Genomic DNA, 27,984 nt, shown 5'->3' with positions numbered 1-27,984 from the left:
CTCTGTCCAGACTTCCATCCATCCGATCCTGCCTCTGCTTGAGGCCTGTGATCTTCTTCATTCCTGACCACACAGTGTTTCCCACACATAGACTAATTCGTGGCGGTGCGCCACAGATTCAGCACCGGCCGCCACATATTGCGTTTCGTTATTATGATTTTTTTAACGCTATTTTAAAAAATACTCGTATTCGTTAAGCTGCATTTCCTTTCCCTGCTCTCATTCAGTCTCTCTGTCCCTCGCGTCTCTCTCGCATAGCCTTCACACACACACACAGCCCCTCCCCTCCGTGCTTCTCTGGAAGCTTGCTAGCTTCAGCGTCACGTTAGATTAGCTCTATAGCTCTGGCTCAACCGAAAGAAGACGGCTGGCGAAATTCACGAAAGGTTGGTATCACGTGCACCTTTATAAAATCACACATTAAAAAGTCCTATAAAAATATTTTATATTTTGAATACAATGTTGTCCCGTCCCGTCCCATCCCATAGCAAACAAGCGATTACGCCTTCTTTATAAAGTTAACTAGTCGCAAGTTTGTCGTAAAAATAAATAAATAAATAATGTAGTTGGGTTGTCGAGGTCTAAACACTAGCAGCTGTGAATCAAATAAAGTAGTTTTTTTAAACTCTTACACTGAATGTTTGCTGCTTCAATCCAGATGAGTATTGAAAAATATTTTCCGCGATTGAAAAAGAGACGTGCGTGTTGAGGATGAGGAGCAGCCTGAACCGGAGGTATCAGTCTGAAACAGCTGAACAGTCCGACCTGTGTAATTAGCTATGTTATTCATTTGTTTACAATGAAGATGTGAAAATCTGCAGATAAGCCGCACCTGTGTCACACATCCTTACGTCCCCCATAATTTTCCTTGATGGAGAAATTATCCAGGTTCTTAAGTCCCAATGTGACATATAGCCTATGTCACATTACAGATCTCTGACAGTGGGGGGTGGTATTCTGGAAAAAAATTCTGAAATGGGTTCTATGTGGTCTATTTAGTCTGTGTTATAACCCCTTTAATTTTCATCTTAGTAGAAATGGGTCTGGGCTCTTATGGGTTAATACAATAAAGTTCTGTGTGAGCAATTATTAACGAAGGAATTATTTCGAAGAATTTTTATTTTTTACCCAGGGGAGGTCTTGATTTGGATATGTATGAATCCTTGACATTTGTAAAACAAATCCAATGTCTTGTTTTCTCTGGTAGAGCAGCTGACAAACTGTTGAAAAGTTGGCAGTGTAGCAGAGAGTGAGGCATGATTAAAATCACCAGATATTGCCACAAAAGAATTGGGGTGTTGTGTCTGTATCTTAGCAACAACAACATCACATGCAGTGTCGGCAACAGCTGAGGGTGGAATGTAAACAGCCACCAAAACAACACTGGTGAACTCTCTTGGCAGATAATATGGACGAAAACTTACTGCCAATAGTTCAATGTCAGGACTGCAGAGACGACTCTTCACAGTAACATGTCCTGGGTGACAATGAGAGTGACAATGACAACGAGAATGAAGGCAGGGAAAGGAAATGCAGCTTAACGAATACGAGTATTTTTTAAAATAGCGTTAAAAAAAATAATAATAACGAAACTCAATATGTGGAGGCCGGTGTTGAATCTGTGGCGCACCGCCACGAATTAGTCTATGTGTGGGAAACACTGGTGGCAGCCGATCCATATGGGGGGCGCCGCCCTCCCTGATAAGAGGAGGGGAAATGTAAAATATATTTTTACAAATTCAGTTAAAAATGTAGATTTACACACTAGTGTGTGCAAAGCGCCCCAGCAGTGCAGCCAAACAGCCAATCGTGTACTGTTGCCAGGGCAAATTGATAAATCTTTGGCCAATCAGTGCCGCAGGAAAATATCGCTCCAGCAGTGGATTTCAGGTTAAAAAAGGCTTGTGCAGTGCGGTAAATCAGTGGGTTGATGGCGAACTTCACGAGCGAGATGCAGCTTCCACCAAATTCGGTGAGATCCTTATTCATTATACAATTGAAAATTGTTAATTTAGTTTATCTGTAAAAACTGGTGATTTTGAGACAGAGATTAAATCATTACTGTTAAATTGTAGTTGTGGTCTAACTGTTGATTTGAATTCTTATACTGGACTCGGCAGGGAAATGTATTGTCACATCAGACCCACTAAGAATATTTTTCACCAGCTGCCACTGCCCTTAAATCCGTACTGTATATTGCACTTTTCCAGTCGAGCTGACCACTCAAAGCTCTTTAACACCACAAGCCACATTCACCCGTTCACTCACACACTCATACAGCACTTCTTAGTCTATACAGTTTTGCAGACCACACGGTGCTTTTTTCTCTATCGTACACATTCTTACATCAGTAGGCATTTTGCCTCGGGACACTTAGGGAGTCGAACCATCGACCTTCCAACAGACAGATGACTGCTCTTCTCCCTGAGCTACAGCCACACCCCAATACACCCTTGTTTTCCATAAATATCTGCCTTTCAAATCCTGCTGGCTGGCAAACTAGTAGCACACTTACATGCATGTTTTGGAGCATTCTTCATCTTAAGCGTCCTGCTGAAGGATTACTCCCTGTAAGCACAGCTTGAACCACATCCTCCAGAAGAATGTAGATGGTTAAAGAGTTGAGCCTAACTTTTAACCCCAAAAGGCACCAATTAATTTTAAATGACAGAAGCTGGGAGCATTAAACTGCCTCCACTTTTCTGAGAACTAACTCGATGTGCTGCCATGTGTCCATTTGTGAACCAGATAAAGGCCCATTCCAAAAATTGTCTTCAGCTTCTTCTTAGCACGATGTTGACATTTCACATTGTGAATGCTGCTCAGCCACAGTTATGTTTCAGCTTCATCTTTTCAACTTGGCACCTTGTACTAACTTTTTGAAGTTTTGGAGTATGGCGGCCTGGAGCAGAACAGAGACGTTCAATGTTTCCCAAAACACAAGAAATAGCTATTCTTTATTCTTTTTTTGTAATCGGTCTTAAAGACATTTTACTTCACATGAGGCCATCGCACATCAGGGTTTATGTGTTATTAACCCTGAAAAATATTAAATCCAATTATCATTCCAGTTTATGTGGTTTGGAGTTGAAAAATATGCAGAGAAACTATAAAATAGGAACTTATTGCTCACTTTCCTAATAATTGTGTGTGTAGTGTACATGCCATTTTGTCACAAACATGTTAGGTCACCCTCAGCAACAATAAGTAGCAACACTGACCACCTCTGAGAACCAATCACAATCCCCAAAAGAACTGAACCTTGCAAACAGGTTACTCTCAGGGGAATACTTAAAACAACAGAAAGAAGGACGGCTGTCCAGAAGGCGTCTCAAAGGTAAACAGTTCATGACTCAAGAGTCCAATCAAGTAACCAGTGAACTTGAGGGATTTTCTGTCCTACAATGTAAGGCAATATGAAAAAGTAACATCACCACAGCATTTCTATCCAACTGGTACCATGCATTAGATTGGTTATCATAATGCTTTTGACAAGCAAATGTAGAACTATTGAAAAGGAGCTCATTATAAATGCTAGCATTCATTATGGGTGGCAAAGCCAGCACAATGGAAGATGTATTTGAAGTGTTAATTTTTCAGCGTGGAAAGAAATATTTTGGGAGGATAACTCACTCTGAATAAAAGCTGATCATGAATAATGGAATTTAATTATACTTTGGTGAATAAACTACAGAGAATAAGACAATTAGTTTAGGTTGAGTTCAAATTACATCTATGAAAACGTAAAAAAAGTTTATACTCTCCATGTCAGTTTAAGGACATTATAGTAAGCAATGATCTTCTTTTGGGGCTGCAGATGACGACATGTACTGGGGGCAACAATTCAAAGTCTTGTCTTTGTTCAGTCCCCGTTAGGCTCGTATATAAACACTGTGTCGTCACATAGGGAGTGACAGCTGGTCCTGCACTGGTGTTCAAAATGCTGAAGAGGGGACAGATGTGAAAATGAGATCAGCAGTTCTGAGGAAGGAGGAGAGGAAAGAGCAGATGATGCAACAGAAGACCCTGTTTGCCCTTTGCCCTTTGAGGAAAAAGTATGAAAAGAGAGGGGGGAAACACTTGGGAGACATCCATCATCGGTAATGGAACCTGATGTAAGAAAATGTGTCTGGAATGGAAAGACATGAAGACACTAAAGGCATCATTTAACTCAAAACTTTAGCCACATCTATCCATCACACACACCGCTGACCTGAGTCAGTAACCCACTTGAGGACCAAAATGGTAACAATAAAACATTGTAACGGGAGGTAAATGTATGCATAAAGTTTCTATTTTGGTCTCGTATTCATTATGCAAAATAGCAGTGCAGGTCAATGATCTAATCTAAACAATGACAGTGTTCTGTATGCAAAGAAGAAGGAGTTCTCCCCAATGACTGCACTGCTCATATAGAGTGTGTGTGTGTGTGTTTCTTTACATTAAAGAGTACAACACAAGCACACATCAGATACTTTCTCATCTAAGGTGAGACTTTTCTTTGTTGTTTTCTAAATATGCATCAAGCTGAAAAGACGATGATCTACAGGGTAAAACATCATTAACGCAGTGATATCCCCATTAGTAGAAGAAAGGATTGTATCAATAATTTACTGTTCTCTGAGCTTTATGAAGAGTGATGCAAATGCTTCTTCTGTCTATAGAATGATGAAAGAGGAGAGAGCCACGGGGTCATCAAAATCAAAGTGTTTATCCCGCTGAGTCTTTGTGTGCTTATTATATTTTATGCTAATCTGCCAATTAGATTACGACAGCAATAGAGTAAAGCTCATTGTGTCCATGATGATACATCAAAGTGAATCAATATCTTCCAAAAGCTGACGAACCCATGCAAATGTAGAAAAAGGTGACATAAGAAATGTAAAGATGCCAGTCACTTCAGCTCGGTCCCTGAAAAAGACTCCAGGTATCTGATCCCTGTTAGTAAGGTGATGATGATACTCTGGATCATAAACTTAAGTCTTCTCATTGCTTAACCAACAAACCAACATGTAACTCCTTCTTATGAAGCTACTGATGTACATTTGCATTAAACAGACGGTAACTATGGAAACAGCTATGGCTTCATATGAGCCTCCGCAAAACTTTAGAGGGCCTGATCAAAGGTTATACATATTGTCCTCCATTTTGTTCAACCTAGATTTGCTCCAGAGGAAAAACCGTCAAAACTATTTTTGAGTACTAGTCCTTATTCCCACATACAGATGAATAAGACCATATATATTAATACTATCTTAAGACATAATGTACACAAAACAGAGCAAACATCTCCTTAAAGGACTTTTTGTCCATTAATAAGTGTTAAAATGTGTTAATATACACAGTGAACCACATACCACAGACATGCACTTGACTACATGTATTTATGTGCATATGCCATTTAGCAGTAGGTGTTTGCCTGTGTTCATCAGAGTCTCATCAGAATGGGTCATTTTTTAATAATACTGTTTGAGGGTCTTACCATCCCTGTGTTGCCTTCACTGAAGGAGGGTTCAGTCTCTGTTGTTTGGGGGCTGAGGGCTGAGTCACTGCTGCTTCTCACCAGCAGGGGTGTGTCTGTAGAAAGAACACAGATGGATAAACGTCAACGAACAGTATGCAGAGAAACCCTTTTAGTGTTTTTACACCCAGGCCTACTCTCAGAGCTGGTGGAAAACTAAACATAAGTTGTGACAATACACTATATGCTCTTCAGATAATATTTTCTATCAGTGAATCAAATCTAAGACCCTAATTTCTATACAATTTAAGACTTGGTTTATTGGGGGTCCTAGCAGCGAAGCTGCAGGAACCCATTGGATTAGTAGCTTTTCCTATTATTATTATTTTTCCGTTTCCGCTGCAATTGAAGTCTATGGCAGCCCCATGAACGCTATGGTAAAAAGTTGTGAAATTTGGCACACGCAATCAGCCAAGTGCCAAATTAAAACTCAAGAAATTTCATGGCCCAAGAGCTTACTCTCTAGCGCCACCAACACGCCAAAGTTCAAAGTGCATTCAGCCTAATAACTTTGGACTACTTGGTCCAAATTTCACAAATGAGGCATCGTTGGAATCCTTGGATCATGACGAGTCCAACGCACCCTATGACGTAAATTTGCGTATACCTAGATTTTCCGCCATTTTGAATTTTATCAAAAAGCTTAAAAAAGCATTTCAGGTCACAGGGATTGTCCAATTTTCACGAGACTTGGCACATAGACTCTTAAGACCAAGCCGCACAAACGTTATCCAAGGGAATTTTTAATTAGGCTTCTATTTTTCCATAAAAGCCAATCAAACTCGAGGTTGACGCCCCCAAACCGGAAGTGAGGTCATATCTTGGCAACCATTTGATATCATGACGTCAAACTTATAACACAGACTCAAGACTGCTAAGGTAAGAGGCCCAAGAAGTTTGGTGACGTTCGGCCTGTAGGTGGCGCTATATGTATTAAAAATGCATATTTGCTCATATCTTTGGACCCCTTGGTCCACATTTGACAAATGAGGTACCAATAGAATCCCTGGATAAGGTCGAGGTCAACACACTCAATGACGTCATTTGCGCCATCTTGGATTGTCCGCCATTTTGAATTCAATCAAAAACCTTCAAAACGCATTTCAGGCCACTAAGATTGTCCAATCTCCACGAGACTTGGCACATAGAATCTTCAGACCAAGCCGCACATAAGTTATTATGTAGATTTTTTTATTTCACTTCCGTGTAACCGCGGCAGCCAATCAAACTCCATGCCGACGAGCAAATGGGACATTTGGCCGTATCTCTGCGATGCATTGATGTATCGATGCCAAACTTGGTGGATGGACTCACGACGCCTTCCTGAGCGGCCCAAGCCTTGCCTATTGTGCCATTCTGCTAGGACCCCCACATCGCTGCTTGCAGCTATATTTATTATTATTCATCCGTTTCCGCTGCAATTGAAGTCTATGGCAGCCCCATGAACGCAATGCGAGAAAGTTGTGAAATTTGGCACACGTAATCAGCCAAGTGCCACTAAAAAACTCAAGAATTTTCATGCCCCAAGAGCTTACTCTCTAGCGCCACCAACACGCCAAAGTTCAAAGTGCATTCAGCTTAATAACTTTTGAATACTTGGCCCAAATTTCATAAACAAGACATCATTGGAATCCTTGGATCATGACGAGTCCAACGCACCCTATGACGTCAATTTGCGTATGCTTAGATTTTCCGCCATTTTGAATTTTATCAAAAAGCTTAAAAAAGCATTTCAGGTCACACAGATTGTCCAATTATCACGAAACTTGGCACATAGACTCTTAAGACCAAGCCGCACAAAAGTTATCGTGTGGAATTTTTAATTAGGCTTCCATTTTTCCATAAAAGCCAATCAAACTCGAGGTTGACGCCCCCAAACCGGAAGTGAGGTCATATCTTGGCAACCATTTGATATCATGACGTCAAACTTATAACACAGACTCAAGACTGCTAAGGTAAGAGGCCCAAGAAGTTTGGTGACGTTCGGCCTATAGGTGGCGCTATATGTAGCAAAAATGCATTTTTGCTCATATCTTTGGACCCCTTGGTCTAAATTTCATAAATGAGGTACCAATGGAATCCCTGGATAAGGTCGAGGTCAACACACTCAATGACGTTATTTGCGCCATCTTGGATTGTCCGCCATTTTGAATTTAATTAAAAACCTTCAAAACGCATTTCAGGCAACTAAGATTGTCCAATCTCCACGAAACTTGGCACATAGAATCTTCAGACCAAGCCGCACATAAGTTATTAGGTGGATTTTTTTATTTAACTTCCGTGTAACCGCGGCAGCCAATCAAACTCCATGCCGACGCGCAAATGGGACATTTGGCCGTATCTCTGCGATGCATTGATGTATCGATGCCAAACTTGGTGCATGGACTCACGACGCCTTCCTGAGTGGCCCAAGCCTTCCCTATTGGGCCATTCTGCTAGGACCCCCACATCGCTGCTTGCAGCTATATTTAAAGTAACAATTTGTTTAAGTATAAGCATAGATTTACAAAATGAGATGTTATATTCATAAGTTAAAGTTTTCTTTATTTTCATATGCTCAACCAAAATGTCTGAGGGAGGAATACAGGTGGTACCAAATACAGACTGAACAACTGCTGAAAAGAACAAGTATAAAAATTATACTAAAATTGTACTAAAACTATATAACTTCCATCTAACCTAATCTTAGACAGCTTTTGGTAACTTGTTTCTAAAAGTCTCACAACATGACTTCGTCCAATAAGATTGTTCACAGAATAAAGATTTATTATAACCTGGGAGTAAAATGGCAAGATTATAAAGGGTCTAAGAATGTTCTGGAAACCTTGCTCATACATACACAAAATATGTACACCTAAAGATACAATAATGTGATGGTCTTACAGTTAATAATGCTATTGATGGGGGCCACTGAAAGAAAAGCAGCGACAGAATCTAGAGCTTAATCTAAGAAAAAATATTTTATTAATAATCATATAGCAAGACAGCCATTTACCAAAGCAGAGCAGAATGTGCTTAAAGGAACAGATGCCATAAGTGGCATAATTGCCAACTCCATGGATACTCGTGCAAGTTTATCACTTCTATATCGTTACAAAATAAATAAATAATATAAAAAGAGTGAAACAGTTTTACTGGCAGTCATTGAAAAATAAGTCACCAACCTAAAGTATTCCCTGCTTTATTGACACCTATATTCAGATAGATTTATCAAAATTTAAAGGGGACATATTATGGAAAAATCACTTCTTTCCATGCTTGAGAGCATTTATTTGGGTGCCTTCAGTCACTAACAACTCAAAAACATAGAAAAATACACCCCTGGTATTTTGTCTTGGGCCCCCTTGAACTAGAAATATGTAATCCTGTAAACCATTATATTTGCAGGGAAAACATGTCACATTGCAAGGATTATATAGCCCATTTTCTCATCACATTATTCTAACTTCATTCAGATTATGCTGCATTTGCTCAGAAATGGGAAGTTAAAACTTTTTTTGCTCTTGCTTTTTGCTTTGCTATTAAAATCAAATGTCATCCTATAGTTCACTTAAATTCCTCCATAGAATCACCACCTTAAAGGGGAAGTTCGTTTTTTTTTAAACTGGACCTTCTGGCATAAAATACGTTCATTTACTCGCTGATAACAGTTTGGTGAAAGCAGCCCAGAACATTCACTCCGTGCTCTGTGACGGTCGGCTATCTTTACACAGAGTTTGCTACTGCTAGTTTTGTGCAACATGGCAATTTGGAAATACGCAATAACGAACCATGTTACCAGCAGCAGTAGCAAATTCCATGTAAAGATGCTGCGGCAGTGGCGCGAGTCAATGACGTCATGTGTGTAGAAAGCCCCCGATAGGCCCCAATAACAGCAACAGTGGTGGAGCAGTTTGAGTATCCCCATGATCCTGAGAGCTGTGTTTTTAGCCCCGGGTACGGTCTCCAATGGCAAATTGGTCTCATAGGAAGGGTCAGACTGAGAGCAATTCAAAGACCTCGATGGAGCAGCACCAGAGGAAATTATGGTGCTTTTCCACTCGCTCGCTTCGGCTCGGCGCGCTATTGTGTGTTTCCACTAGCACGCCGTACCTGCAACCGGAACGATTTTCCGTATCACCTCAGCCCTGGTTCCAAGCGGGCCGAAGCGTTAGTAAAACGTGACGTCAGCCGACTGCCTTCCACTGATTGGGCGATGAGTGTCGCCACTGGAAGCGTCATAACGCGGATAATAAAAGCTAGCGTTAGCAACCATTAGCTTACCTCCAAACGTTGTCTTTTTGAAGCTCGTAACAAAACTCTCAGGTACTTTTCAATACTGTTTTGTCTGGCGGCCAGGAGTCTTCTCTGGCTCTCTTCTCTTGCCTTTTGTGCGACAAAAAGCCACAGGGTGAGCAGCAACACGCCCACGTCAAGGAGGCACGAAGTATACTCGTTTGGAATGGAAACACAACCGAACCGAGCCGTGGCGAGCTAGGGGAAAAGCGCCATTAGTTACCCGCTCACCTCGGCTCCAGGGGCTCGGTCGGGCTTAGCCCAAAGAAGACAAAAAGGATGCCACCTCCACGTGGGCCCACCACTCTAGATATAATTGGGCTCACCTCCACACACAGCGTTGGCTCTGGAACCAAACTACTGGAGAAGGGCTGGACTCTGTCATACTCTGGAGTTGCCCATGGAGAGAGATGTCAGGTAGGTGTGGGGAAACTCAAAAGCTCCGTTTTGGAGTTCTCTCCAGTGAGCAAGAGGGTCACTTCACAGCAGCTGCAAGTCGCAGGAGGGAAGGTTCTTACCTTCCCGGCCTTCCCGGTAGATTACCCAGCCTTCTTGGATTCTCTGAGTGGCGTCCTGGACGGGGTGTCACCTGGGGATTCCATTGTTCTTTTGGGGGACTTCAATGCACATGTTGGCAACTATGTAGTAACCTGGAGAGGATTGATTGGTAAGAACAGCCTCCCTGATCTGAATCTGAGTGGTGTCTTGTTTTTTTACTTCTGTGCTAGCCATGGATTGTCCATCACAAACATCATGTTCAAGCATTAGGAGGCTCATAAGTGTACTTGGTACCAGGCCACCTTAGGCCAAAGATCTATGATTGACTTTGTAGTCTTGTCACCTCCATTGCGGATGCTGCCTCCAAGAGATGTGGCCTGTCGTGGCGGTAACCAAAGGACCTGCTTGTGGACGTTAGCGGTGAGGGGAGCCGTCAAGCTGAAGAAGGAGGCCTTTCAGGCTTGGTTGTCCTGGGCGGCTAAAAGGGCTGCAGCATTGGTGATTGCTGAAGCCAAAACTCGGGTGTGGGAGGAATTCAGGGAGACTATGGCGAAGGACTTTTGGTTGGCCTCAAGGGTGTTCTGGCAAACCATGCCAGCTCAGAAAGGGAAAGCAGGGACCTTCCCTGGTTGTGCTTGACCTGGGTGGAGAACTGCTGACCCGAACTGAGGATATTGTCATGTAGTGAAAGGAGCACTTGAGAACTTGGGGGAAGACTCATCCATCACCTGGGTGGAGGTCGTCAAGGTCGTCACAAAGATTCACGGTACCATAGCTCCAGGGGTGGACGAGATTCGCCCTGAGTTGGTAAAGGTGGACATGGTGGGGCTGTCTTGGCTGACCGCCTCTTTAATGTCACATGGAGGTCTGGGTCAACGCTTATGGAGTGGTAGACCGGATTGGTGGTTCCCTCTTGCTGAGGGAGTATAGAGTACCGTAGTTGCCTTAACGAGCTACCCAGGCCCTATATAACCAAGGCAAGAGGTGTGTCCGCCCTCTTGGCAATAAGTCAAACTTGTTTGCAGTGCATGTTGGACTCCGCCAGGACTGCCCCGTGTCACCGATCCTGTTTGTGATTTTCGGAGACAGGATCTCGATGCATAGTCGTGGAGAGGAGGCTGTCTGGTTTGGGAACCTTAGGATCGCATCTCTGCATTTTGCAGATAATGTGGTTTTGTTGGCTTCTTCAACCCAGGTCCTTCAGCTCACATTGTAGAGGTTTGTAACTTAGTGCGAAGCGGCCAGGATGAAAGTCATCTCTTCCAAATCCGAGGCCATGGTCTCAACCAGAAAAAAGTGGAATGATCTCTCTGGGTTGATGGCAGGTATGAACAAGAGATGGACAGACAGATTGGGTTTCGTCAGCGGATGGGATGCTCCGGGATGCTCCGGTCCGTTGTGGTGAAGAAGGAGCTTGGCCGGAAGGCTCGTCTATCTTTGTTTCACTCCTCACTTATGGTCATGAGATCTGGATAGTGACCTAAACAACAAGATTGCAGATACAAGCAGCTGAAATGGTTTCCTTCAGAGGATGGCTGGGCTCAGCCTTAGAAACAGGGTGAGGAGTTTGGCCATGGGAGAGGTGTGGTGGAGTCAGCTGTGGTGGTTCAGATATCTGGTTAGGATGCCTCCTGGTCACCTCCCTTTGGAGGTTTTACGGGGACATCCTAATGGGAGGAGTCTCAGGATCCTAATGGGAACGCCTCAGGATCCCAGGAGGAGCTGGAGAGTGTCGCTGGAAAGAGGGATGTCTGGGGTTCTCTCCTGGAACTGTTGCTTCTGCAACCTGACTTCCGATAAGCAAACTAAATTGGATGGATAGATTGAGTTCACTTCACTGGAAAAAATACATGAGCTAATAATCCTACACCACTACTTTGTTTTATGCTTTATATCCCAACAAAATATCTGATTTCTAACTGGTGATCTTTAATGTTTTAATTAAATGTCAAAAAATGATGGATGCCAAATTCCCATTTGTCACTGAATGCACCATCAGTGCAGCACCAGTAACTGTCATTACAAAAACAAACATTTTTTTAAATATAGGCCCGAAAAGGAACAGTTTTTTATGTTAGCTGATTAAAACTTAAAACGCAGGGGAATGGCGCAACAGTGAAGTCTAAAGTTTATGGAGTCGATATGTGACGGAGGAATTCCGATTCAAATTCTAAAAGGTGTCAATAAACGGCCAGTAGCTATTTCATTGTGTGGAGCTTGTTTTATTAACTCGGGATGCTCAACGCATGACTCTGGACAAGACTGTGCTAAAAGAGAGATCAGTAGACGACTAGCTTTCCATGTCAAACTGCAGACAAGGAAATGATTGTTAAAATGCCAGTCAAGTATTTTTGGGACAGTTGTGTTGTGGCCTGAGTTCTGAGGCTATTTACCGTATGCCCCCCTATGTTGTAATAACGTGCTCCAAGGGTTACTGAGTACTACAGATCTCAAAAGAGGCTGACCCTGAAAAAGATAGGGGCAGAGCAGAACTGAGCGGGTCTCTCGACCCCCTAAAATGATCAAGTTAGATAGAGGTGTTGTTTTAGTGTTTTATCTGTTATTTTGACCAAAGCATCTAAGAGCATCTAATTTCATTAAATTGTCAGGACATCCTGTCAGTTTGTGAAGAAAGAGGACATAACATGTCTCCTTTAACAGCCAGCTCTACCAGAGATCTTTTTCCATGTATGTTCATGTCTATCACATGCAATTCTCACCACTGAATGCAGACTTAGGAAATGTGATAATGTGTGTGTGAGATGTTAATGTGGTATCTCCATTCAAATCCTAATGTTGAACACACTGGTGTCACAAGTGGATAATTTGCAGATTAGTGTGTGCAAAAGGTAACATGGTGACACTTCCACATCTTATAAGCTTTCAGCACAAAATCATCATATAACAGAAAGTGATCAACAGAAATTAATGTCAACACTGAAAAAAAGCTGAGCAAATATATAATAAAAGAAATATGCATTTGTGGTATTATTATTATATTTGTGGTACACTCCCAAACCTCAAATATACCATCCAAGCTCATAGGCACCATCAATCTATATATACGTTAAGAGCACTGTCATGTAAGCGCCTATAGCTCAATTGGGAATATAATGGCAAAGGTGCTGGTGGAGAGAACTCAATCTGGTTGGACTACTCGGAGGACATGCCAAATGATATTTGTAGGGTCACATATTGATTATCACAAATGGACCCTTGGTGCTCTTAAGAATGGCTGGGGAATATGGATTACATCAAACCTGTAATCAATTCATCTCCTTGAAAAAAGCAATGAAAAAGGGATGGTTGGATGGGGGATATAAGGGGGACATATTTTATCTTTTATATATATATTTTTCATTTTACTGTCATTTATGACACAAGTAAGGGACTAAAATGAAATGTTACAAGATACTCTTTAAATGCACATTTCCATTACATATTTCTATGACTGAGGAACTACTGAAAAGTGTCTCAGCCATCTGACACAGTCCAGCCTGCAGTGCATACTGACATCAGCCCTGATATCAGATGCTAATGCCTGGATGATGTGTAACTAGTAGAGTTGAAAGCAGAACAGATGTCGTAGAAACAGCAGCATTTGGACAGACTGTAAATTGTAAACTGTACAACTGTAAATAAAAGATGGATGAAGCCACAGTAGCATCCCCCATGGTTTTGTGGATCACTGTTTTAGTTTAGGGCTAGCACAGTGGTGTGGTAGGTAACACGGTCACCTTACAGCGAGACGTTCCGACGCATGTTCTCCCCCGGTGCATGCGTGGAGTTTCTAAAATAACTGGTTTTCTCCCACAGTCCAAAAACATGCATGTCGGGCCATTTTGAGGTTGCTTAGGTAAGTCTCTGAGTGCGCATGGTTGTTTGTCTTGTTTGTCACTATAACGGCCCTGTGATGAACCAGTTATCAGAACCTCCGCACCCCTGCGACCCTCAACAGATTAACATGGGTGCAAAGAATGAATGAATGAAGTCTGACTTTATTGTTTGAGTGTGGGCATCTGGAGTAATGAGCAATGGGTGGATCAGAGTGTGACCCTATGGACGCTTTCTTGGCCATAAGGTTACAACTTGTAAATCACAAGGCACCCTCCACTGTAAAGAATACATTAAATCACTGTTAGTTTTTAATGGAAAACTTTCAAACAAGCCATTGACTTGACTGTATTACGAGTTGAGATTTGGATTGTAGGTGGGGGGGGGGGGGGTTAACATGTCACTGTGCAACAGATTCTACCCATGGTAAGTATTATTAAAGCTGGAAGAATAGAAAAAGAAAAGCTTGGCTTTTTTTTTAAAGTAATTTATAAATCCCACTAATAATTTGATCATTGATATTAATGTTGCGCAACAACACATTTTTAATCGAACTGTGCTATCATGTCAACGAATGCTTATTCACTCACAAGTAGGACACTTTCAGAAAGGTGCAAAGGAGAACACAAAGGTGGAGAGATAAATCAAGATGCTACCAACAGGAGGTTTGTAGAGAAAATGGGGCTGAGCACAGAAAAAGAGATGAAGAAAAAGTTAGGAAAGAAGATTTGGAAAGAGCTTAACATAGAAAACAGAATCAATGAACAACGGATCCAGACAAGGAGCTGGTAAAGACACAGAGAGGTAGAAATGCAGTTGGACTGGGAGGCGAAACATCAGACAGTGACAGAGGCCTAACTCTGACCTTCTTCCACCAGCAGTGATAGTCTCCAGAGCTCTGTTACTTCTAATCTCCCATGACAGTCACACATTACCACTAATCTTTGCTGACAGGCGACCGTGCTGAAACAGACTAAACTTCCCGTCTTAACAGAGTCTGGATCTTACAGCGAAGGCCACTTCATGATTTAGGAAAGTTAAAATGTCATTTATGTTGCAGCTGTTAGGAATAAAACAAGTGATACACAATATTAATACAGATGTGTTAAGTTCTATTGTAGTAAACTGGATAAAGTGAGTGAAACTAAATCATCTGAGGGGAAGGAGAACACGATTTACATGAGCATAATCCCACTTTAAGTTACATTTTGAAGACAATATTCACAAAATACATTGAAAAGTCAGTATCTGCTTTGCTTAGCTGGAAGCACACACAGTCCATGACCAATGTGGTTTGTTTTGTTCAAGTAAAATGACATTTTGACATGTCAGTATGACAGCTCTAAGCCGCCTCACTGTACAGATTTCCACTAAACCACTTGAACTGAAGTAAGACAGATGGAAAAGAAAGAAAGAAAGAAAGCCCTGCAAAGAGAGACATGCTACGAAAAGAAAGGTCTGGTCCAGGTAACAATAAGCAGACAGACATCAGTTCATGCTCTGCAGCCTGACAGAACACATGTACTTCCTGTCTCCACATCTGACTCACTATCACACACACCTCATAGTGCATCTCCATGAAAGTGCCTCCAACATTTAAACTGTTGCCATCTTGCTTTCATTACTGTCCCACCCATCACATCCTGACCTTTGTCTGCACTGGAATTTTAAGTTGCCAGCGTGCCTCCTGTGTATAAAACATGCGTGGCTCTGAAACTTTAGTAATCTCACTTGGTGTTTTTTCACATTTTGCTGCATTATACCATTTTGTTTAAATAGATATGATTTGTATATATACACAAGACTTATGATAGGCCAAGAGTCAGAAAGGCCATGAAGCAAAGGAAAACACTGAGGGCCATGAAGCTCTTTTACTCTCTGACATTGGAAAAAAAAAGTGTATCTGTCTGGCCAAAAATAAAGTCGCCACCTACAGAAAAAATGTCTAACACTCTAATATTTTGTTGCACCACCTTTAGCTCTGATTACGGCACTCATTCGGTGTGGCATTGTTTCCATAAGCTTCTGCAATGTCACAAGATTTATTTCCGTCCAGTGTTGCATTCATTTTTCACCAAGATCTTGTAGTGATGATGGGAGAGTCGGACCACAGCGCAAAGCCTTCTCCAGCACATCCCAAAGCTTCTCAATGGGGTTCAGGTCTGGACTCTGTGGGGCCGACCCATGTGTGAAAAAGGATGTCTCCTGCTCCCTGAACCACTCTTTCACAATGTGAATATACCCGAGCCATCAGGGAAGAAAAATCCACTGATGGAATAACCTGCTCATTCAGTATATTCAGGGAGTCAGCTGACCTCGTTCTTTGGGCTCATAGCGTTGCTGAATCTAAACCTGACCACCTGCAGCAGCCCCCGATCATAGCACTGCCCCCACAGGCCTGTACAGCAGGCACCAGGCATGATGATGGGTGCAGCACTTCATCCGCCTCTCCTCTTACCCTGATGCTCCCATCACTCTGGAACTGGGTAAGTCTGGACTCATCAGACCACATGACCTTCTTCCATTGATCCAGAGTCCAATCTTTATGCTCTCTAGCAAATTGAAGCCTTTTTTTCCCGATTAGCCTCACTGATTATGGGTTTTCTTAGGAAAACACAGCTGTTCAGTCCCAATCCCTTGAGTTCCCTTCGCATTGTGCATGTGAAAATGCTCTTACTTTAACTATTAAACATAGCCCTGAGTTCTACTGTTGTTATTCTGCCATTTGATTTGACCAAATCACGATCAGTTAGGATTTTTTTCCAACCACATTTCTCTCTCGAAGATGAAGGCTCCCTTCAAAATAACTTTTATGAATGCGTTGTAATAATGCGTTGGACAGTTCTTAACCCAATTTTAGTAGTTTCAGCAGTCTCCTTAGGTGTTTACTCTGCTTGATGCACGCCAATGATTTGACCCTTCTCAAACAGACTAACATTTTTCCACGACCAGGGGATGTGTCTTTCGAAATGGTTGTTTAAGAAATGAGCAAAATACAGGTGCATTCCATTTCAGTCTGAATAAGTACTTTTGGAAACAGTGTGACAAGATTTTTGTCAGTTTTTTGTCAACTTTCTGTTTTCTTCCCATCCTAAGTTTAATTTTGTTAATTGCTTTAAAAATTAGCAGGCAATTAACAGAAATGCCAAACTGCTTCCAAAGAAACTTCTTCTATTAGAACTTTTGACCAAATTATTAATCAATAATGAATAAATCAGCTGCACTGAGTGTCAATTCAAATGGTGAAAAAAATAAATTGTGCTGGAGTTAACGGGACTTTTAATTTGAGAGCAAGAATACTTGTAGTTGAAAAGGTTAGTCTGGAGCTTCGAGTTATATGGTTGGAATGTTTTGAGATGCAGTAACAAATTCTTAGCTTATGTTGAGGACAGTGGGTTAGTTTGAGAGAGCAGAGAGCTCATACATGAGATATAAATTAAACCCAAGTCATAACAAACAGGTCTTCCCAGGGTTAGACTTGTATTTTTCACACGGTAATATCTAAATATAATACATGTAGCGATGGCCAGGAGCAGTCAAACATCCCAACACTAATGAAGGGATTATCAAACTATTTCTGATATAATGTTTCTTTCAAAAGGTTTGGAGAACGCAGACGTGAAAATGCCACAGTTCAGCACACAGCCGGACGGTACAAATAAAGACTTACTGGACTTGAGGGCTGAGGAATTGACTTCGATCTCTCCTCCTGTGATTGGCTGGAAAACAGAGAGCTCAGATTGGTGGAGGTCAGGACTGGGGGTCATGCTTGTGTTGGCCACACCCCTCTGCTGGGCTTCCTGCTCCTCATACACCGCCATCAGCTAAAGAACAAACACACAATGTCACTGGTTATTATCTTCTTTATCTCAAAGAGTAGTTCTGACAGTCCACAGCCGGTCCTGTCAAACAAGTCAGTCCAGCTTTTCCTCTGAAAAACAGAAACTAAAGAAGAAGTCTTCCCAGTTAAAAAGATGTTTTCCCTCTTCTCTTCCCTGGTTGGGACTAAAGTCGGATTTTCTAACTGGAAGTTGTTCTTTGTTTTGTCTAACTGGTTGTGTGCAATAAAGATTTCCCTTCAGGTTAGCGTTACACAACTCTGAGTTAAGAGGCAGCATGAATGTAAAGAAAGAGAACATCTGCTGAAAAAGATTCAAACTAATCATTTTCTAATGCCTTTACAACTTTAAACCAGAGAACAATTTGACCTCATCAGCAGCACTACACCGGACCATAATATGAGAGCATTCGATGTGTTGTATTTCATCAGAAAGAGCAAAGAAGGCATGCACACCACACGTGTGTTACCTTGTGGATGAGGACGCTATAGAGGACACCCAAGGAGCCCAGCATTCCTGTAAGTGTGTGCCTACTGGTGAACAGCTGACTCCATCCGCGTCCCTTTGCATGTGCGAGACACTCGGCGAGCACTGAGTGTTGCACTGAGCCTGCGTTTAGCCTAACATGGCCCAGAGCTCACCACCGCAGTGTTCTCGGGGCCTCCATGCAAACGTTGAATAGACCTGTGTGTGTGTGCATCTGTATGTCTGTGAGAGTAAAGAAAGGGGACTTTGCCAGCAATGCCAGAGGCTTCCTGCTCCAGCGAAAGCAACAGTACAGCACAACAACCCCCCCCCCCCCCCCCCCCCCACACACACACACACACACACACACACTCATGGAACATGGGTGAGCCTCTTGTATGTAAAATACCTGTTAATAATTGCTTCTGACGTTTCTTTCAGATGCTGCAGACCACAAAATCTATTGATTGTGTAGAAACATGTACGCTTTCTATCCAGCACTGCCTCACCCGGCAGAGAGCAAAATAATGTGGAGTTACACAATATCGCACCTTTCCTTGCCATGTTCTCATCCATATCTCACCAGCTATTCTCTCAAACTCTCACACATCCATGTTCTGTCACCCCCCCACCTCCATCTGTCTCACACAGATTTCTCTCATTGTCCTGCTCCATCTCTCCCATTATAACAAAACCAATGTGACTCCTCTGAGCTTCCTTTACGTCGAGCTCGTTATTCTAATCATCGTCCTCTTTCTTTCTACACTTTCTTCATCCCGAGCCTTCTCATCCGTCTTCTGCCTGTATTCACACACCTCTTTGTCATGTTCATTTGGAAAATAAAACCTTTCTTTAGTTATGCAACTAAAAGGATTTTCTTTAGATGATGGCTGGTTGGCCTTTCTGTCAATGAGCTGCTTTGGTGCAAACTTTGAACAATTCTTTTACCCGCAGCATGTTGCAGACATGGCAATGAGTGATACAGGGATGAGCATGAGACTGCATCATCTAAAAAACCTGCACATACTTTTTGAACCAGTTTCAATACATCTGTCAGTTTGACAGTAAAACAACTTTCCGATTAAAAGATTTTTAAAAGAAAGACCATGTCAAAGAGTGATCAAGGCGATAAGAAAGACAACCAGATCAGAACTTTGTTGATGTCATGTTCAGAAGGAGACCTGCAGAAGAAAGGCACAGCATCCTGCACAGGGTGAAAACAAAACAGAGAGAAACGGGCAGGGAGAGAGCAGAAATAGGATGGAAAGTGACAGATGTGCTGTAGTGTAAAAACCTTTCCAATGTCAGAGAGTCAGAGCAAAAAGCTTGAGACTATCACAGTGTCAACAGTTACAGAAATGATGTGTCCATGTTCTGCAAAAGGAAAACTGTTGGTATCTCAGCAGTCTGTCACGTTAAACTTTGGACACGTTCTCTGCAGGAGCTGCTGTTGGGCTGCGCTCTACTCTACCAGCATGTTGTCATATATAACATTTAACCTCAGCACACTCAAACATTTGGGTTTTTCATTCCATCAAAGCACACATCTAACTTTGATCGTGCTGCTGACAAGCTGGTGTCCAAACGCCTTCATCCATTTGTGAGCTTCTTTATTTGGTTTGAGAAGATTTTGGGACAAATCAATTGTTTGCTTTGAGCCTGATGTAAGATCAAACTGAGTAAGTTTGGGACTTTACTGCATATTAGTGTGTCTTAAAATATCCAGGATTTCTGGAATATAACATTTTTGTTTTACTTCTGTCTACATTCACTTTATCTTTAATGTTTGCTAAAGACCAGGGGCCTCATGTACAAAGACTTGCGTGGATTTCCTACTGAAACATGGCGTACGGCCAAACCAAAATGACCTCCAACGTCGGATGTACGAATATGTGCGCACGCATGTATCCAAGCACATTTCGTTTGTACATCCCAATCAACGTGGAATTGAGCGCACATGTCGGAGCACCCAACTCCTCCCTGTCCACGCCCCTACTTAAATACGCAAATCATATTTAAATGAGCCCTGCACCTGCGAGTCCCCTCTGTGTACGATCAGAAAATAAAGAAAAAAAACATGAGTAAGACGGGAAAAAAGAAAAATTACACTGAAAGTGAATTGGAAGTGCTACTGTCCGAAGTGGAGGCGCGCAAAAATGTACTCTTTGGTACGCTGTCATCCGGCATAAGCAGCAAACGCAAGAGGAGTGGGTGGGAGAGCCTGAGGCTGTTAATGCTGGGGGGTCTGAGAAGCCTCACAAGCAGAGGTGAAGAAGAAGTGGTCCCACATTAAGGTGGAGGTGAAGCGGAGACTGGCTGCCCACCGTTGCAGTGTGGCCAAAACAGGCGGGTGGGGGGGTGACCGACCCGGTTTGAACAGAGAGTCGGCGCAACTATGGGTGACACTGCTCTCTCATGGGGTGGTGGGAGCTCATGTGGGTCACTCTGATTACCCCCAAGGTAAATACCGATGTTTTTGTGTAACTCACAACAACGTGTTCATACAGTAACGTGCAGAAGTGCGCCGGGGAAAAGGCTGATTGAGATATTTCACACTTTACGCACGGGGTTATTGATATATGCCCACAGAGACGATCAGGGGCTTGTTAGAAAGATCTTAAGCTGAAGTTTAACCAGCAAAAAACAGCAAGAAACTAACTTTAACCACCGACTAATATATATAATATAGCCTAATAATGATGCTGTGAAGATGGGATATAAATTGGGGGCGCACATACTCAATGCGCGTCACGGGAATAATATTAGGACCATTACAAGAATGAAGTTACACACCAAGAAGCCAACCATCACGCACAGTGCCACCCTGTAGTCTGTTCCCAACGATGCTGTTACTCAGAATGTATGAATCGTGCGTTGAACCAGGGCACCTCGCCACAATGTTGGTTAATTGCATTTATGCATCACATATGATCTGTACATCGATCGAATGAAAATGTTTCCTGTTAACATACAAATTCATCATGTGATGGCGCTTTTATAGCAATGTGTGCGCAGTCGATAGCCCCGATTACAAAACCGGCTCTCGCTGCAAATTGAGCTTTAATGTTGGCCTGTTGGGAATTTGATATACGTGGCTCAGATGCGGATAATTCTGTCCCACACGGCTGGCATGGCTCGGCTGGCATGGCTCGGCTGGCACAGTCCCAATCGGTTGGCCAGCTCCCTCTGGAATGCTCCGGTTGGAACCCCAGTGTGCACATCACCTGTGAGCACAGGCAGCGCATGGCTCCTCGCTGTGTTGCGCTCCAACGCCGGCCGCAGCTCTGCGCACAGTTCCAGGAGGATTTCCCTCAAAACGGCTGATGAGCCAGTCGCCATCATATGCCACAAATCCTCTCTGTTGTAGTGAACACACGCTCTCTTCTAATTGCACCATTTGCAAAGTCTTCTAATACTGCTAAAGCAGCCATTGTTTTTAATGGTATGCATTGCACCACTTTGCGCTGCTTTTATATCCACTCGTGTAAATGGAGACACATGGGTGTATTAATTGTTTATCAGTATTAATTGTTCATGTGTCTCAAATGTGCACATCACTGTCTGACGACAAATTGTTTTCACATGTATTTATTATAACAGTTTCCCAACATCACCTTAGGTGTCGCCAAAGAATCAACAGCTGCAGAAACGTGCGTACGCCAGCCCTGAAGCTGCCGTGAGGCACCGCACATTTCCACGGTCTTTTCGTTCTTGATACATCTGATCGTTGACGTGAAAAGGTGCGTACGCCACTATTTTGTGCGTACGCACGCTTTGTACATGAGGCCCCAGGTCTGCACATGATGAGTGGATGCTAGAGTGGGCACTGATAGGAGGGACCTATATTCAAGCTCTTCTTCTTTGGAAGAGCTGCTCCTAAGATCAACACTACTCTCCTGTTTTATTTGACAATTTGAGTCTCAAGCTGCAAATAATTAGTCAATTTAGGAATGTGTACTAGACCTTAGCCAAAAAGTCAGAGTAAATAGAATGATCTCGTCTTGCAGCTTTGCACAGCTCAAAGTTATCAAAAGAAGTTGTGTTTTTTAACTATTCATCAAATAAATCATTCAAAAAAACAAATTGCTGGCACTGTGAGAGGTCTGGACAGATAAGGGCCCCTGACAGGTTTAGAGAAGCAGAGATGCTCTAAAGGCTGTTAAAAGCAGAGAGAAATAACGTGTCCGTGCTAAGAAAGACATGCAGTAACATGCAGTATAACGTGTGCCGAGCTGGTTCCTGATGTTCTGCTGAAATTAAAGGGAACATGATACTGATACAGGCAGAATAAAAGGTTTCAAGTGTATAACACATAGGAGAACATACAGACAGCTTACATTACCATCTTTTTCCAAATGATAAGCTTTTTAATCAGCTCGATTGTGGCTTGATTGATTACTTTAGTGTGGATCAATAAAAATGCTACAATCTGCTACATTCACTGCACCTTGTATAGAGCTTAATAACAGTGCATGAACACCCTCTCCAAGATACACACTCACACACACACGCACACACACATCCTTTGAATATGTTTAAGCTAGCTATACACCACTGACCTTTGATTTCCACTCAGGACCACTTACCCAGAAAGAAATCCATGCCACCCGAGTGAATGTGTGTGTGTGTGTGTGTGTGTGTGTGTGTGTGTGTGTGTGTGTGTGTGTGTGTGTGTTGGTGTGTGTGTGTGTATTTTGGCATCATATGAAGTCACCAACAATCTTGGCAATGAACATGTCACCACGGCAGCTTTCCCATCAGAGCCATACATGACAATAACTTGTGCCTGCTGTATGAACAGTCAGGGCATGCTACCCTATCCAGGTTATCAGCTGGTGACAACTTTTGCTGTTGCTTTGACAGAGATGCACAGAGTGGGAAAAAGAAAAACAACAATTTAGATGTTTTCCCATTGCAAATATGTTAATCTGAGGCCATCTGGGCTTTAGTAGCTCTTCATGACGCTTCCTTGTAAAAAAAAAAAAAAAAAAAAAAAAAAGAAGCTGTTAATGAGCTCTGACGCTCTGAATACAACAATGAGTTGAGGATAGGAACATATCTTCCTGGTCTAAAATCCCAGAGCTCTTACTCTGATGCAACTGTTCCTCATAAGAAACAAACCCAGTCTGATCACTAAGTAAAACACACATGCACGCATGCACGCACGCGCACACATACAACGATACAGGATGGACTGACAGCACCACCTAGCTCTAGTCGACAGCAACTGCATCTAAAGTGTATCATAAAGCCATTTCCACCCCTACCCGACCCCACCCACACACAGGTCATCTGTATGTTTTTGATTACAACAAATTAAATGTTTCCTGCCTGTGACACAAATAAAAAGGTTGAAATCATCACCCTGTGCAGATTGACCGAGCTGTGAAACCCTGGTGCCCCACTGAGCTCGACAGACACAGGCTCCCCATCTTCAGAATGCTGTGCCACAGTTTATAAAGACACGTGCTGTCACATATCAGAGCTCTGATGTGGGAGACGGAGGTCATTCGATCATGCAAGAAGGTGCTCTCTGAAGCTCGCAGAAGAAATAATATTCTAAAAGCCTTTCCATGTGATGACCAAAAAATAACAGTGCAGATTACAAAGAGAATTTAAATGAAGCCCAAGGCAGATCAACTCTTCTTTGTTACGCATCAAGTTGGCTTTTTTTGGCTTTCATCAGCAGATATTCCAGCTCAGTCCCATTTAGCCCCCTGGCTTCACTTTGTCTCCTTTCTTTTTTCTCACCATTTCTCCTTTCTCTTCTCTGGTTGACCTGCTGTTATTCATTTATTTATCTATTTTCATTATTTTGCTTCCTCTCATTTAACAAGCCTCCTTTGGCTTATTTTTCTCCCTCTGCTCCAGTTCTTCCCTTCTCTCCCTTTGCTTTGCCTCTCCCCTCTGAGCTGTAGCAGTTCCTTACAAATCAGCTGATGTAAATCATCATGTTCCAGCACTTTGCTCTACTGGATAGAGCCACACGGCAACAAAGAGCTTATTGATTAAGACATGAATCTGATATACCAGCCCTTACAATCTCAAACTCCATGTTCGGTTTAATCAGACTATTTCATTCCTGTATTTAAGATGTTTTATGACATCTTACACTTGTACCGTTTAAATTTCCTCAATAGAAAGAATAAAAGGGAAAATTGCAAATCTCAACATTACATTTGGGTACAAATATGAAAAAGCACAAAACTTAGAAGGATGCGCATGTCCTAATAAAAGTATTTACAGCTATACTACACGAAATGACAAAGAGAAAAATATGTACACACACACAGTCCGACTATGGCTTTGGTACTAAAATCGATCCATCACCAAGGTGATCGATAACAGGGATGGTGCTGTCCCTGTATGCAGAATATGAATGGATGAAATTCACCTGCTCAGCAGTTTCAACACTGCTCACCCTCTATTGATCTCCAGCCACCTTACCTCTCTCTGGAGCTTGAGAAATCAAGACAAAACCGACAGGAAGAAAAAGATGAATGGAGACAGAAATACTGGGAAGAAGGAGAAACACAGACATCAAACCATGGGGGAGCCCTCCGGTACAAACTGTTGGAGGCTGACAGGGAGCCAGATTAAAACACACACAGACAGACAGACAGACATTTCAACTCATCCTTCAGTGGCAGCAGCAGAAATGTTCAGTGACTTTGTGAACTTCAGACAAACCCTTTCTGTCGCACAGCCAAAATATAGTGACAACTTCTGCTTTCACAATCTTGCAGATGGTGTGTGTGCTGGTCTACACCCGTATTTGTTGTAGAGCGCATGATTGCATCCCCACACATAGCATGCATTTATGCCTTAGCATGAAGAAGAATATGCATGTTAGTGCATATGTGTTAACTATCTACTACTATCTCCCTCAGGCTGTAACTATACCACAGTCGGCCATATGGAACAGCATTATGGAAACTCAGTGGCACAGATGGGACACATTCTGTCCATATTCTCAATGATCTACCAAGAACAGTCCAAATGGTAGCACTCATAACCAGCAGAGCCTGTAACCAGAGAAAACTGCCACTGAATAGAAGGAGCTAAATGAGTAAGTAAGTAAGTAAGTATGTTTATTTTTATAGCACATTTACAAGTGGCAGAGCCGCACCAAAGTGCTTTACAGTCAACAAAAGAGCTAAAAAATGCATGGAGGAAAAGAAAAAGAAACAAAAGAAAATATCAAATAATAGATAAAAAGAGCTAGAGAACAGTGACTGGTGGAGATTTAAAATATGAAAAAGGAAAAGAAAAAACATTTAATAAGGCAACCAGGGGACACTTTATACAAGTGTTTAAAAACAAGGGAGGACCCTAACTAAAGGCCAGTTTAAAAAGGTGGGTTTTTATCAGGGATTTAAAACTATCTACCGAATCGGCTGCGCGAATGTGGAGGGGGAGACGGTTCCAGAGAGTGGGGGCCACTATGGCCAAGGCTCTGTCTCCTTTTGATTTTAGCCTGGACCTAGGCACTTCCAGAAGCAGTTGGTCGGCTGAACGAAGTGCTCTAGTGGGGATGTGACGGTGGAGGAGGTCGGACAGATATGAGGGGGCCAAGCCATGGAGGGATTTGTGGACTATGAGTAGCAGTTTGAAATTGATACGGAAGTGAATAGGGAGCCAGTGGAGTGATGCAAGGACCGGGGTGATGTGTTCACGTTTTTTAGTGCGGGTGAGGAGACAGGCAGCAGAGTTTTGAACCAGCTGCAGACGGTGGATTTGGGATTTGTCGATGCCAGTGTAAAGGGCATTGCAGTAGTCCAGTTGGGAAGAGATGAAGGCATGGATAGTTCTCTCAAGAGCACTCTGGGGCAGGTATGCTTTGATCTTTGCTATGGTTCTTAGATGGAAAAAGCTTTTCCTAACCACTGCACTAACCTGTTTATTGAATTTGAAGGCACTGTCGAAAATAACGCCCAGATTTCTGACACTCGTGCACTGGATTCGTGACACTGATGATGATCACCTTGATTTAAAAGTTACTCAGGAACGTGAGTGGTGTATGCAAGAGGTGACGAATGATGCAACAAGCAACCTAAAACTCAAACTGGATCAAGAGCATAACTGTTTGCTTCACTTCTCATCCTTCCATAATGTTTATTTGTTTATTTGTTTATTTAAAAGGATGTGTCTCAGGCGTTAAATCTGGTGTTACAACCAATCAGAAGCTGGATGCTTAGGTTGGTGAGGCCCCTGAAACAGTCGCAGCCATTTGTGTTTCCATTGAGTGTCCATAACTTCCCTTTGGTCTGGCATCGGGCTACTCGCTGATTTAATGTTAGTCAGGGACCTGCTAGCAGTGCTGAGTCAATCTGAGTCGTGAAAGCAACAGCCGTGTCAAGGCTAAAATAAGAAGCTGCTCCCTTGATATTTGAAGAATAATCTTTGAAAAGATGCAGGAGACACAACACTTGCATTTTCTATCCAGCGGCAAAATCTTTTTCATTTACATTTATAGTAGAAAAAGTAAAGTGAAATTTATTTAGGTCAATATCTAATAGCAACAAAAAAAGGCCTCATAAAGTACAAATGAATGAACAGCTTTCTAAAACTGTTCAATCAAATACTGAACACTAAAAATATCTATAACTAAAAAAAACTAATAAATAAATATATTAACATGGCACAACAAAAGAATCAATCATTTCCTTCATAAAATTAAATATGAGAGAAACTTTAAACAGTGGGCGGTTGTTGGCGTAGTGGGTTAAGCAGCCGCCCCATGTACAGAGGCTACAGTCCTCGCTGCAGCTGGCCCCGGTTCGACTCCCGCACCGAGCAGCCCTGTGCTGCGTGTCTTTCCCCTCTCTCTGCCCTCTGCTTCCTGTCTCTCTTCAACTGTCCTCTCATTAAAGGCATTAAAAGCCCAAAAAAATACTTAAAAAAAAAAGAAAGATTTTAACTAAACTGATTAATACTTCATGAATCCCTCAAAAGAAAATGTGTTTTTGCAGCATAAAAGAAAACAATGTAGTTATCAGTCTTTAGTCAATATAAAAGTCACTGAGCAGGGTCAGTAATAACCTGCTGTACTGTTCAGTGTTACAGCAGAGCTGAAGAGGCCTCTGACTGAACACACCATGTTGTTTGATCACAACATTAGGCAGAGGGCCGGCAGGGCTGAGGACTCAAGCACAGATGCAAAGCCACTCACAGAAAATAGACAACATGTTGCTGCTAACACTGAAGAACCAAAGCGTGCTCTCCATTTGCACAACAGTCCGTTGTCCAGGTGAACACCCTGGTATCTGTAGTCCACCTGCTAAGAAATCAATTATTCTTGACAAAACTCAAAACTAGAGATAAAAAAGGGCCCATTTGGAGGTTCCTCTCTGCTCTTCTGTAAAGAAAACTGCAACCCAGAAATATTCTACCTGATAAATAACCCATAGAATGTCCGTCTGAATGTTACTGACCAACCTTTGACCACAGAGACTTTTCTGTCCTCCAGATGTTAAACCAGAAAATGAATCGGTTTGGGGTGTGATTGCACTGATGTCTTGAATATTAGTGGTTAGTTGACAGCACTTTGCG

At 42.4% G+C, this 27,984-nt stretch overlaps 1 protein-coding gene across 6 annotated transcripts in view; it reads right to left on the bottom strand.

Moving 5' to 3' along the window:
* The window catches only part of pard3bb (par-3 family cell polarity regulator beta b), a 275,337-nt gene that overhangs the window by 193,930 nt on the left and 53,423 nt on the right, over nt 1-27,984 (bottom strand). For all 6 annotated transcript variants that reach the window (XM_075478942.1, XM_075478941.1, XM_075478945.1 and 3 more), the window contains exons 3-4: nt 17,799-17,952; nt 5,483-5,577 (exon numbers count right to left, since the gene is read on the bottom strand). In XM_075478942.1, the coding sequence (XP_075335057.1) occupies nt 5,483-5,577; nt 17,799-17,952 (249 nt within the window). The remainder of the gene's footprint in view (nt 1-5,482; nt 5,578-17,798; nt 17,953-27,984) is intronic.

The sequence above is a fragment of the Odontesthes bonariensis genome, chromosome 12, assembly GCF_027942865.1.
Source record: "Odontesthes bonariensis isolate fOdoBon6 chromosome 12, fOdoBon6.hap1, whole genome shotgun sequence".
Classification (NCBI taxonomy): domain Eukaryota; kingdom Metazoa; phylum Chordata; class Actinopteri; order Atheriniformes; family Atherinopsidae; genus Odontesthes; species Odontesthes bonariensis.
Note: the sequence above shows the minus strand (reverse complement) of the source record. Positions and strands in the feature narration are given on the sequence as shown.